Raw genomic sequence first — 14,599 nt, forward strand, 5'->3', positions numbered from 1 at the left:
GTCAGCAAGTGAGGGCTGATTATGGTTAGTGCACAGGATACACTGGGAGGGCAGTTTGGGAGGGAGGCCAGACCTGTAGTGCTGCTTACAACTGTCCTCCTCAGGATCAGAGTTTCCCTTCTTGGCTCCTGGCAGGTGCTGCTGAGGAAGGTGGGACAATCAGCCCAACCAAATATGATTGAGTTGGGCCAAGCCTAGCTCACTGAAAATGAGAACTACAGTGAGAAGGAATTGGCCTGGGTCTGTTGGTTTCTGAGGAGGACATGGGGCACTTTAGAGGGAGAAGGACTGTCAGACATGGGGCCTCCTGCAACACAGAGGTATGCAGAAGTGAGTGGAGTGAGGCAAAATAGGAAGGTTTCCTGTGGTGCATTAGTGCACCGAGCTGTCCCTGACAGGCCCTGGGAGGCTATGGGGCTTGCAAGGAGCAAGGACAGTTTGGGATTTTTCTAAGGCAGGGCTGGTACTGGACTGAGCTCAAGGTCTACTTATAAATCTTGTGCCAGCCTCACCTCCAATGACCTCACCAGCTCTGGGATCAACCTGGAAATGAAGGTCAGATACCCAGTCTGGTGGAATTCCAAGGCATGTCTGTCTCTGGCTCCATGGCAGTGTCCTCAGCTCCACTTAGGGCTCAAGTCTTGCAAAGTACCGGCCCTTCATTTCCCCTTCACTTTGCCTCTTCTATTTCTCTCAGTTTTTACTTCTACTTTTTAATCTATAGTTCTTTGAAAAATTAAATTCTAAGATAATTTAATTTTAAGTTAAGATTTCATTAGTTTCCACATGTTCAGTTGAGTCACAGGTAAGCACATTGTCAATTGGCACAATCTAAATCTGTACATCTGTCTAGTTCCGGCTTTCTGCTCAGTATTGGACCCATCCATACCCCTGGTCTCTCCTGCTAGTCCCCACCCACCGCTGACCTTTCTCTCACTGTGATTTACTAACCTAGGTTTTTCATATCAGTGTATCAGATTCTGTTTGGCCAAACATTCCTGGAGGAGGCTGGATGCTATTGCTGTTTGACAGAAGAGAAAACCACAGATAGACAAAGTCTATAGGGAAAATGTAGAGACCATTGTGTATGTACTCATCTTTTCATGTCGGAAAATGTTTTCCATGATTTCAGTCATATAAAGGGAGCTACAAACGGCTGATTCATTGCATTTGAAAAACAACAATAATGCAAAAATCACAACAGGAAACCTTTCTTTACAACCAGTAGTCAGATAGATGGTTTTTATTACAAGTATGAAAGAGGTCTCATGAGTCCATTTTGTGAGGGAAATGATAAATTCTTCTAACTCAAAGGGAATCACCAGGGCCAACAAGCACACAAAACACTGAGCCTCCTAAGCCTGATACATGCAGGCACACATCCCTGAAATGTGCTGTTTCCCCAACCACTGGCACATTTTAAGGCAGATGCTGAACAACAACGGGAAGGACATGTGGGGCAGAGCACAGCCCATTCTCGTAGCTCCCATCCAAGCTCTAAACAGCCTTCCCTAGCACTCCTAGGACTAAGAATAGAGTTTTCTCCCACACAGAATGTTGCACAAATATTCAAGAGTTTGACTCACATTACTCTTTGAAGCAGGAATGAACTGGGACCCTTGCTAGCCTCCATGTAGAGTGTGCACAGGAGAGTTGTCTCGAGGATGCTGTTCACTGCAGCTGGGGGGAACCTTTCCTGGGCCCCAGGGCCACAGAGCTTCAGGGTTAAGGATGATAAACTCATGGCATGACAATGTTTTCCCATGGCCAGCCAGTGCACTGGGCATCTCCACAGCAATCCAGTCCCTCCCAAAGCCAGGGACAGCACTGGGAAAGGGCATTTGGATGCCTGGGTGGCCAGGTGAGGGGCAGCCCTGCCTGACACAGCTGTGCAAAGTGTGTCCCTCTGGATCTAAACCTCCCGCAGATCCTATTTATTGCCTTCATCAGGTCTGGCAGCAATGATGTCACACTGAAGCACAGCAACACACTTGAAGTGTACTCAAACTAAATCGTTTAGCTTCCCTTCAAGAAATGACTGAAAATGCACAAGTCTGGAAAATCAAGTCTGAGAACACCACTCTGCATTTTGTATAAATAAACTGATCCTTTACAAGACATAATGGTAATGCCCCTTGGTGGGTCTGCTATGGCAGAGATGTAGACTCTCAGGAATACAGGTTTTGTAACTGCAATAGAAAAATTGCAAATAAATGATGCATGTGCATGACTTTCTGTTTGTATTGCACTGAAGGAAGGGGGATTGAGGCAGTAACCTAGATTTACTGAAGTGCCTCAGTAAACCCAGGGCACAATCCACCACATGATTCCATCACCCAATTATGAAAGCTCAGCAACTTGGTTCCCGCTTGTTACTGCTGTTGATTGACAATTTTGAGGTGTTTGTATCTGTGACAGCCATCTCTGTCTCTCTTAGCTTCTGTCCCCAGACTATGTGTAGATCAGACTATGTGTTTAAAAAGTTCCATCATGATTTCAGGACCAGTGGCAGCCTCTCATGTACTGGAAATAATTCTTCAAGTTTGGCCATAAGAAACCTGATACAATGTGCTTGAGAGGAATTGAGATTGTGTGATATACATGCAGGAAACTCATTTTGTCTGTGGCAGACTCAGCTACTACTGAAGCCCATATTCTTGAGGGAAAAAGATATGAGTTGGAGTGTTGGAAGGCACAGTAACATCCCCAAGTTCAGTTTCTGCTTTGCTTCACTCATTCTACTAAGCTGCAGAATGGATTCTGAGTGTTCAAACACATAGGGTGTGAACTGCAGCAGAAATCTGTAAAAACTTCAGTTAACTGGGGTGTGAAAAGACAAGGAAAGTTTTTTGGCAAAACACACTTCTAAATATGTATTTGAAGCATCAAAGAAACCAAGAAGAAGACAAAGATAAAGACGAAGAGGAAGAAGAAGAAGAAGAAGAAGAAGAAGAAGAAGAAGAAGAAGAAGAAGAAGAAGAAGAAGAAGAAGAAGAAGAAATAGTAGGAGCAGGTGGAGGAGGAGGAGGAGGAGGAGGAGGAAAAGAAAGAAAAACAAAAATAATGCCAATGTGTGGGGTTTTGTCTCCAATGCCTCAGCCTCATTTAGAAAGGAAAGGATCAAAATTTGCAGAATGGAAGGGTCACTGTGGAAAATGGACTTTGCACCAGGGCACTGATGTTGTGTCTGGCCCACTATGGATGTCTAATCCATAGCAGAGCCTGGAGCCTGGTGGAGGCTGAGGCCCAGACCCAGAAGTTGAGGCCCCTGGGGCTGAGGTGGCAGAGTATTTGGTGCACCCTCATGGCTCTGCCTTATTGGGCCTGCAGGGCTGCACCATGGATGCAGTGGTGGAAGTGTGTGTAATTCAGGAGGTGCTGGGCTCCTCTGCATGCTGCACACTCCCTGCTTGACATCAGCACAGGAAGATTCAAGTCCTCCTTGCTGGCAAAAGAGACTCTGAAGAAGATTCTGGGTGTCCTCTACCAGACACAGATGAGCACAGTGACTTCTCAGGTAGGGAGGGCAGGACACCCACCACAGTGGGATTTGCATGGCTTCATGTGTTGGGGGTTTAAAAGTTAGTCATGAATGATGTGTTGCCTTTCTGAATAAAAAGACTCCTTATTTTATATAATTATAAAGTGAAGCTTTAATGTTCTTCTATATGCGTATCCTACATTACATATAAAAGAATATTAAGTCATCCCACCTATTCAAGAAAATACCAACTATTTATTCTTAAGTGAATTGAACAGAAGAGAAGTAATATTGAGTGGAACACTATAAATAATGGAATGGAAAATAAAATAGAACAACCAAAAAGGCATCCCTCCCAGGATGAGAGGTCTGCCATTGACCAGCTCCTCTCGCCTGTCCTCACCTGCTGTGCAGGCCTGTGTCTCTTCACTGCTGGGTGGAGAGCCAGGACACAAGCTCTCTTCAATCTCAGGAAAGATCAGGGACATGGCCTAGGACATGGCCCTCTTTCAGCATTTTCAGTGGCTGTAATTTATAATTAACACAGCAGCTGTGCTGTGGAACATTCATGGTTTCTAACAGTTTACATCTTAACTGATTAAGAAGAGAATGCAGTGTCTGTCAATCTCATTTTTATAATGACTGTTAGAAGTGGAATTTCCAGGTTAAATATATATAAGATTAATTTGAGGATCTCAGATTTTTCACCTGAAACATCAGCATAGAGACAGAGCCTGGTAGAGGAAGACTGAGTCTGCTCAGATCTATGTGGAGATCTAAAGTCAGAGAGATGGTCCATGCAGAGGTGTAGGACACCATGGCTTAAAACGGCCTGGTGCAGGCCTCCTCATCCATCAGTAATTTCTCAGGAAAGCATCACACACTGTACGCTGCACAGGAGAGAGCTGGAATGGTTCCAGAGCTCTTCCCTACATGCCTGAGGCCCCCTCTCTCACTCAGGGGAGCTCTGTATGAGGTCAGTCTGTTACAGAGCCCAACTTGACTGAATGTTTTCCACCCAGGTGCAGATCTGAACTGCCACATGTGGACTCACCATAGTTATGGAGCATGACAGGTGTTTACAGGGAGCAGGTCAGGAGATGGGGACACTGCAGGCAGGTCAGGGTATGAAGCCTTAAATAAGAGACATGCCCTCACCAGCCCCAGTTTCCTCCAGCATTAACCAAACCCTGCAAGAGTGTGCATTAAAAACTGAGTAACTGAAAGGAGTTACTCACAAAATTATATATTATAGAGATAGTTTGAAGATGCAATATAAATGGAAGCATTCGTAAGTAAAATGAGATGTGACCCTTAATGGATATGTGGTGTCCATTGATGTCCCCAGCCACATGCATCAGAAGGAAACAGTCTGATGAACAGAGCAATAAGGAGCACAGGCAATGGGTAAATATCACAGCTTCTTAATAACAACAACAAAGCTGGGATACAAAAAGTGCACTGGTGAATTTTATCCAGTATATAATAAAGAATAAATACTGATTTTTTTCAGTTCTTTGATGAAGTTGAAGAAAAACCCACCACCAACTTCTTTTAAGTGACAAAGGTAAAGTTACCCTGAGAATGAAGCCAGACAATAATGTGTTAAAAATAATATAAATGAAAACACTCTGTTGGCTAATATTCCTACCAAACATAAACAAAAGTGTTCAGCTAAATGTTTGCAATGTTATCTCACCAGCATATTCAAAATTAACCAACATGATCAACACTGGACTCAATCTCAGTGGTGCAAGAATGGTCCCTCTCTAACAAACTGTTTCCACTGGTTTTAACATGTTGTATCTTACTATATTTTACTATATGTGATAGTATAAAGAAAAATTTTATAGGCAAGGAGATAATATAGAAACCATTGTTCGTTTTCTGTTAACTGGTTCTAAATACCCTGTAATTCTTTCATTCTGTTGAATGGCTTCACACTGTCTTGATATGTTTGATGCTATTGTATACGAAGTTATACTCAAATAATTCAAGGAATGAGGCACTATGGTGACTACTATTATGTTAGATTATCTGGGAGTGAAACACAATTATGCTTAAATTGTTCCATTCTGACCAGTGTTGTTCTATTACAATATCCTCTTTTATCTCAATCTCCACCCGTTTTTTAAATTAAACTTTTTTATTTTTTTCAATTAAGGGAAAACTAAATTTAAAAATAGCGGGATGTATTATAGTAACTATTAGTTTTCCTATTAACCTGATTTGAACCCCAGTATTGCTCTCCACATCTTGTTCTGTCTGATTTTACTATATTCTATTTTGTTTGATAATATCAAGTTTGAGTGTATAGACAACCACTTTGAAAGCCATAAGATTTATTATGATGGCCCATTATAGTTTGACTATTATCTTCTTTTGAAGTCTTGCAAGGTTTCCAGTGTAGGTTTTTTTGGTCTTGTTCTGTACGGTTTTGATCAATTCTATTATACCTGATGATATAGCAACTCTTTTTAAAAATAGCAAGAGGCACCATGGTAACCATTTTTGATCATCTGATAGTCTATTTTTGCATCATGTACTATGCCCATCCTTCTGTTCTAACTGTCTCTGTTTTATTTAGTCATGTTAGGATTTATTCTCTTCAAAAAAATGTAATAAGAACTGTGGGAGTAAAAAAACTCAAAACGTGTAACTGTTATTGTAAAAAAGAGAGGAAAGGAAGGTGGTCTAAGGGATATAACTGCATGCTTGAGTGTGTAGGATGGAAAATCATATTACTCAGCTTTTGTTGGATCACTGAACAGAACCTTCTGCAATCTCACTGTATGAATGTCCACTTTATATGCTTTAATTTTATAATTTGGACAACTGTTTCTAAGATGACTGAAAGGGTTTTGGCCCAGATAGGACACTGTAGCCAGGAAAGCCACAACCGGAAGCAGGAAGCCCCATCTCCCCTGCCCCTAGGAAGTTACCTGTGATGCCATCTTCCCACCCCTGGAAATTTACATAGGGCGCCAAACCTAAGACCAATGGACTACCTGGGTATCCCTAATGCCCGCCTTAGGTTCCACCCCAAACCAAGCCTATTTACAAGCCCCCATGTCACGTGTCCGCCGGAGAGATCACTTGACGCCAGCGGTGGGGGTGCCTGTCATCTCTCTCCGTGTTCTCAGAATAAAGGCCACTTTTTATTTTATATTTCTCATCTTTTGTTAATATTTTTCATCTTTTGGAAATAACCCTAGCAATGACAATATGTAACCTATTAACTAGTGATTTCTTACTGTATTTTTTCTTGAAATTCTGTATTACTTGTACCCTTTTACTGCTTTGTTTTTTATTTCCTTTCTTCTCTTTAATTAAACAAATAATCAAACCTGGAATGGATATCTTTTATTTATTTATTTTTTTGGCTCTGGAGATCAAACTCATGACCTCACACTTGCCAGGCAGGTGCCTTAAGCCACTGAGCTAAATCCCCAGCCCACCAATGGATATCTTTTACACCTTGTCATCTTCAGAGTAGTTGCCTCTGCTCTTGAACTTGATACCAGCAAGCATATCAAATGTGAATAAAATCAGTCAAGGCCAAATAACATTGAAACAATCCAGCTTCAAAGAAGATCAGTCATAGAAGACAATGTAAGTAATATAGGGATTCAGTTTTAGTTAATAGGAAATTAAGGATAATTACCATGGTATAACCTGCTATTTTTGGGTTATCTCTCTGTGCCCTCAAATCTAATATGAGTAGACAGACCAGAACAAAATATAACCAAACTATACAGAGCAACAAGACTACTGTAGCTTTTAAATCCTGATACACTTTTAACTATGTCCTCTGCCTTCTTTTTTAGGCAATTCCTCACCTTTATCCTTCTCAGGATACTATTATTCACTGTTCAGAATGATATTAGTCTAGTCTCTTATGTTCCATTTCAGCATACATAAAGATAAAGACAGCTACTACAAAGACCATGACAGACATTATTGTAGTCATTATCGACTTCCCCCAAATCAGTCTTGAAGATCAAAAAAGCTTGCATCATCCTGTAATTACTTGATTAGTTCTATAATATTCAGTATATATTCAAAGTGTGTGAGGATGGGAACAACTATTTGGAAAAAAACTAGAGACAGTAAAATAGACAGTGAACATTTCCAGTGGACTTGCTTTGAAATCTGTGTTTCCTTAACTTGTTTCCTTATGAACTGTTTTGCTCTGTTTTGCTATGTTTAATCTTACCCTCTTTAAGAAAAAAAAGTGTGTAGGACAGATAGGCATATTAATAACTTTTTGGTGGATCATTGAGGTGAACCGTGACAGTGTCATTATTTGAATATCACTTTGTATGCTTTCAATTTGTAACTTGAACAACTACTTCTAAGATGACAATATAATACTAATCAACTAGTGATTTCTTATTGTTTATTTTTCTGAAATTCTGTATTATTTCTACACTTTTTTTTCTCTTTAAATAAACAACATTACAATTCAGAAAATACAAAATTTAACTTCTAAAGACAAAATATTAAGTATGAAGGCACTATCCATACTTGAAAGTGAAAAGCCCATTTCAGTTTAGCATGTTTAATTACAAGATGCCATGTTGAAGCACAAAAACATCTAGATTAATAAATCTAGAGAGGTACAAGTGATTAACTGAAAACCATACAACATGTGCACCTAAGGAGAGCCCCACCACAGATTTGTCATTTCTGGAATATTTGTGAAGAAATATTGACATCTAACTTCTGTATTGATTATTTCTTCAGGTCTCCTTGGGATTTTTAAAGTAAACTTAGATCTAAACTGTCTGAACAGTGATGCTTTTTCTATGTATTTAACAAGAAACATGGATTGCTATATTTCTCACATTGGTAATCCACATATCATCTCTGCCTAGTGAGCTCTTTCAGATATGTAACAATGATCAAGTATGCTGAGAGTATTCCCATAACACAAAGGGTTTATCTCTTGTGTGAGTTTTTTTCATGTATTTCCCTTACAATCTGGCTGCTGAAAGTGTCTCCATTTGCTTACATAGCCAGTGGTTCTTCCCAGTGTGAATTTTTTCATGTGTTTTGCAATGACTATATGCAGTAAAAGCTTTGCCACATTGTTATACATATAGGCTTTCTCACCAGTGTGAAGTCATAGATGTATTTTACAAAATCCATGTGTGGTGAAAGCTTTCCCACATTCTTCACATACACACAGGGTTTCTCAACCATGCAAATTTTATAATGTATTGGACAATGAGCATTTCTGCAGAAACCTTTCCCACATTCCTACCATATGTAAGTTTTCTGCCCACTGTGAAGATTTTCATGCATTATGCAATATATACCTGTGCTGAAACCATTCTCATGATGCCTATATACACTGGTTTTATATTGAATGTGAACTTTCATGTTTCTTACAATCTCCCTGTGTTTTAAAAGCTTTCCCACATTGCTTACACACATATGCTTTCTCTCCAGTGTGAATTCTTTCATGAACCTTACAATTTGCACGTGTGTTAAAAGCTTTCCCACATTGCTTACATACATATGGTTTCTCTCCTGTGTGAATTCTTTCATGTTCCTTACAAAATCCAGGTCTGGTAAAAGCTTTCCCACATTGCTTACATACATAGGGTTTCTCTCCAGTGTGAATTCTTTCATGAACCTTACAATTTGCATGTGTGTTAAAAGCTTTCCCACATTGCTTACATACATATGGTTTCTCTCCTGTGTGAATTCTTTCATGTTCCTTACAAAATCCAGGTCTGGTAAAAGCTTTCCCACATTGCTTACATACATAGGGTTTCTCTCCAGTGTGAATTCTTTCATGAACCTTACAATTTGCATGTGTGTTAAAAGCTTTCCCACATTGCTTACATACATAGGGTTTCTCTCCAGTGTGAATTCTTTCATGTTGCTTACAGTATCCCCATGTGTTAAAAGCTTTCCCACATTGCTTACATACATATGGTTTCTCTCCAGTGTGAATTCTTTCATGTTCCTTACAAAATCCAGGTCTGGTAAAAGCTTTCCCACATTGCTTACATACATAGGGTTTCTCTCCAGTGTGAATTCTTTCATGAACCTTACAATTTGCATGTGTGTTAAAAGCTTTCCCACATTGCTTACATACATATGGTTTCTCTCCAGTGTGAATTCTTTCATGTTCCTTACAAAATCCAGGTCTGGTAAAAGCTTTCCCACATTGCTTACATACATAGGGTTTCTCTCCAGTGTGAATTCTTTCATGTTTCTTACAACATCCAGGTCTGGTAAAAGCTTTCCCACATTCCTTACATACATAGGGTTTCTCTCCAGTGTGAATTCTTTCATGATTCTTACAATCTCCCTGTGTTTTAAAAGCTTTCCCACATTGCTTACATACATATGGTTTCTCTCCAGTGTGAATTCTTTCATGAACCTTATAACTTGCACGTATGTTAAAAGCTTTCCCACATTGCTTACATACATATGGTTTATCTCCAGTGTGAATTCTTTCATGTTCCTTACAATATTCAGGTCTGGTAAAAGCTTTCCCACATTGCTTACATACATATGGTTTCTCTCCAGTGTGAATTCTTTCATGTGCCTTACAACGTCCAGGTCTGGTAAAAGCTTTCCCACATTGCTTACATACATAGGGTTTCTCTGCACTGCAATATTTTTCATGGATCTGAACATCATGGTGTGTTTCTGTTTCTTTCACATTCACATTACCTTCTGCATTACAAAGAAGTACTTCTTTACACTGCTTCCAAGATGTATGTCCATAAGATTTCCCTAGCTTGTCGTTTCTGGAAAGAAAAAATCACATATAGGATTTATAACCATATTACTAAGCTTTTTTCGAGAGTTGAACAAAACTGTTTGCAGTCTCATTGTTTGAATCCCCACTTGATATGTTTCACTTTTGTATTTCATGACTATTTCTATGATCAGCATTTGTAATCATCATCTTGCTATTTGTTACTGTTATTTTTCACTTTGAATGCAGTATTATTTCTACTTATTTTGTCTTATTTAATCTTTCCTTATATTAAATTTAAAAAAAGAAAAAATTCACTGTGAAATTGGTCTCCGTTTAATGACTGCATTAATATCAAGTTCTGTGTTTAATGCCTGCTAAGAAATTCTGACCAAGAAGCAACAGAATGGCCTTGTAAGATATGTTGAAAACAACCATTCCCAAAAGACTGGTACACATTTGGAAATCTTAAAAGTTGGTACTTTGAAATGCATAATCTTTACCTTCACTTTGGGAATGGGTACATATATGTATCACATGCAGATTATTCTCATATGTTTCCCCATCACAATCTTCCTTCTGTCCTTAACTTGTAGTTCCCTTTTCCATCTGGTCAGTCTTACTTTTCTCTAACAACTCTGTTTCATTTCTTTCCACATTTTGTATTTTGGTTTCTCCTCTAAAAGAAAGCCAGTGACCTTTTAGGTTTTATAGCTGAGTTATTTCACTGAATTGATGGGTGAAAGACCCATCTAATTCTTATGGCAAATGACATTATATTATTTATTTTTTGACATTATATAACACATTTTTTCCATTCTGGGCTGGGAATGAGCAACATATATTAGCATAAATCTATAGCTTTTTAAAAATCTATTTTAACAGATTTTCATAGATCATTAAGCTGTGAAGTTTGAACTTGAAATTGCCATTCTGCAAACAGATTTGCAAACTCTAGTGTGCTGGGTTTACAAGAATGTAAAATCACAGAGAGTCTATTAAAATTTTCCTTCTCCACAAATCCAGTAATACATAGATAAGCTTCAAGGCCTGATCTGTCATAACTTGATCTGCTTTGTATATGACTAAGCATGTATCAGTATTTTATGCAGATTTTGAGATTTTAAAAATATCCAGGACAAGTATGAGGGGATCAGTTTCTAGAGACAACTGCATACTGATATTCAAAATTAGTGCACTAACATTCCACCAGCCTACTAAGAATATTAGTCAGAATCGCCGATTGTCTAGAGCATGGCTTGGAAACATGAGCACTCAGTTTTATTTCACATTCTATTGCAATCTTAGCAATTGTTAGATAATGAATGTGTTGTATTCACATGTATATATGGGTAGAAAAACTGAAGGCAGAATGTCATAACTCAAAGTGCATGCCTTTCGTACAGATCTATATGCAATGTCATACATTTTCATGATTTAATTCCCTCATATATACACTAGCTTATACATCTTTGGAGAATATTACTGACATTAAATTGAATGGTGCCTCATTTCTTTGGTGGTCATTTTTCTGCTGACTCACTAATTACTCAAGAACATTCCTCTCCTTGTGAGTGTGAATTACCTTAAGTATCTCCAGTAAATTTTGCATTCTTTTTCAGCTTCCTGGATATCCCCAAGTCCTCCTGAATTGTAGACATAGAAATACCAGGACTCAGTTGAGTAATACATACAAATTAATAGATTTTGTTTAGATTTATGATATAATGTGTCCAGGTCTGAGCTATTTTTAAAAATATTTTCATATTCTTTTTAACAAAACAGCACTAATGAGCAACAAACAATATTCTGACAGCATGAGTGCCAAAAAAGATTTCATCCTTACCTATTGCAGCCATGTTCCTAAAGATTTCACCCATCACATCTCTGTAGAGGTTCTTTTGGGATGGACTCAGCAAACTCCACTCCTCATTGCTGAAGTTCACAACCACATCCTCAAAGATAACCGCCTCCTAAAGGATCATACATATATTTCTCAAAGGAAGCTTGAGACCCCAGGTTTGCGATATCTTAAATTCTCTCCTACAAATCTGAATCAAAAGCAAAGTGTGGTGGTGCATATCTATAATCCCAGCACTCAAAAGGCGAGACAGGTAGGCATCAGTGAGGTCAGGCCAATTCTAGGCTCTATAGGGTGTTCAAATCCAGCTGATATACATACAGAAAGCTTGTCTCAATAAAACAAAACTAAACTAAACAAATACAACCAAACAAAACAGCTGAATGAAGACTGATTTCTTCCAATTTTAATCCATGTCTTGGTCGTTAATTTTGTGTCTATATACATTTTTGAAGACAGCAAATTTGATACTAGATTGCAACTCACTGCTAATATAACAGACAAATAGGAGCACTGATTCTTGTGCTGAGTCATGGCAAGATTCCCTGTGCTCTTTCTCTAAAGCAGAGCTCACAGTGAGAAGCCTGCAGGACCAGCAACCACAAAGCACAGAGGCAGATAAATGTCTCATCAATTGCCTTGGAAGCCAAGCAAGCACCTCCCCTCCCTAGTCAGAGGTGGCAGTCTGGAAAACTGCAGCCCTTCCAGGGGGATAACCAGCAGCAGCTCCTAAGATCCGTTCTATGTTGGAACTTAGGGCGCTGTGAAACCAAACAACCAGCCTGTCTCCCTAGTAAGCAACACTGAACCTACTGATGCACCACCTAGAATCAAACACCCCACTTCCCTACCCCTCTTCTTCTGTCACCCCACATTAGCAAATGGGAACCAGAAATCTGAGCATCTCCTGGGAAGTAGACCATAGCAAATAAGGGGGACTTCCTTCTACTATCTCCTTGAAGGAAAACATTTTTATTATTGTTTCACTCTATTCTGATTAATGGTACTGCTCAATTCAATATTCTGTTTTGATAAGTTCTATAATGTTCTGCATTTCATCTCATTTTGATATATGTGATTAAAGAATAACTATGATAAAGATAACAAAATATACTGTGATACATATTACTGTTATCCCAGTAACCTGTTGTGAAGTTGTGTACCAATTTCACTGTGTGATCTTAGTTGACCTTAAGCTGCCTTGTTCTGTTCTATTTTACCAATTTCAAAATTAAATAAAAAATCTCAGTAATCACGTTGATAGACTACAGATGATGTCTGTTCAAATCTCATTGAGGCCAATGAGTACTTTGTTCTTAATATACTTAAGCAGCATTTTGAAACATGAATTTGGTTTCATAGAACAAAACATAAATAACATCAAATATGGTATATAAATAATAACTCAAGTGTTAATGGAAAACAGCTGTATTTTAAAAATATGTATATAAAATGAAACCAGGCCCAAGCTGTAAATTAAACATCACTGTCACCAAGTGATCACTTTCAATTCAAATATAAGAAATATATCTTGGGAGGCTGGTGAAGGATTTCTTCCTTGAATTTGGGGCTTTCCTAACTTACAGAGCTGTCTAAAATAGAAACCCCTGATTGAGACACCAAACAGACAAAGTGAAACTTAAAAAGAGACTGCATAACCCACCTTTGGTTAGTTTTAAAAAAATTATAGCCACACAATACAGAAAAATTCCAACAATAGTCAACACTTTCTCAGAAACAATGTGGATATCGTCCATAATACAAGGAAAATATTTTCATAGTTGCGTATTTAGCTCAGTGTCATGAACACCTGCCTGGAAAGCATAGGTCATGCGTTTCATCCTTGGTACAAAAAAATTGAAAATTTCAGCTTCATGAGAATGGGGCATAATTAGAGATAATCAAATTAGATCTCAAGTATGGAACACAAAAATTATGGGTTGACAGGGATGTGGAATACTGATTGTTGCCAGAGCTGGTGTTGATCACCTCAATGAAGCAATCAGAACCCAACTTAACTTCACACTTACTCTAAGAACTACCTGACTTTCAGTGAAGACGCTCTCTGTTGTATGTCCTGCGATTTGCTGCCTGGATCCTGTCACCCACTTCCACATCTTTTCCACACTCCTCTGATCCATCCTAAGCAGAAAACCCTTCATGCCTAACTATCGATATCACTGCAAAATTTCTATTTAGGGCTTCTCATTTGCACCACTTAGATAAGTCCACTGTAGAGAATTTCCACATTTAAACTGTCTATTAACCAAGCTACTAAATCAGCTCTTAATTCAGAGGTGACACCCCTATTCCTTTCCATTCAGAAGGGCATCACATGTATATGACCATGCAAATGTGTAAATTTTGGCATTTTTCGATGAGAATTTAAGAAGTAGCCCTTTCTGGAATTTGTCCTTCACAAATTTTTACCCCGTCCTTGATAACACATTTTACTTCATTTTTCTCAGACTTCAAAACTCTATGGCTGTTCTCACAAACCTAGTCTGTGAGCAAGGGTGCCACCTAAATAATTAAG

General features: G+C 38.7%; 1 protein-coding gene across 1 annotated transcript; it reads right to left on the reverse strand.

Annotated features, from left to right (window-relative positions):
* Window positions 1–291: 291 nt before the first annotated feature.
* LOC134475019 (zinc finger protein 709-like) lies at window positions 292–14,180 on the reverse strand. Its single transcript, XM_063244385.1, has 3 exons — window positions 14,173–14,180; window positions 8,893–10,242; window positions 292–307 (listed from the first exon to the last, which is right to left on the reverse strand). The coding sequence occupies exons 1-3, from the start codon at window positions 14,178–14,180 to the stop codon at window positions 292–294; spliced, it is 1,374 nt and encodes a 457-aa protein (XP_063100455.1).
* Between the last annotated feature and the right edge of the window lie 419 nt (window positions 14,181–14,599).

Source organism: Cavia porcellus, unplaced genomic scaffold (genome assembly GCF_034190915.1).
Source record: "Cavia porcellus strain 051 isolate PalLab524CR breed Dunkin Hartley unplaced genomic scaffold, mCavPor4.1 scaffold_50, whole genome shotgun sequence".
Classification (NCBI taxonomy): Eukaryota; Metazoa; Chordata; class Mammalia; order Rodentia; family Caviidae; genus Cavia; species Cavia porcellus.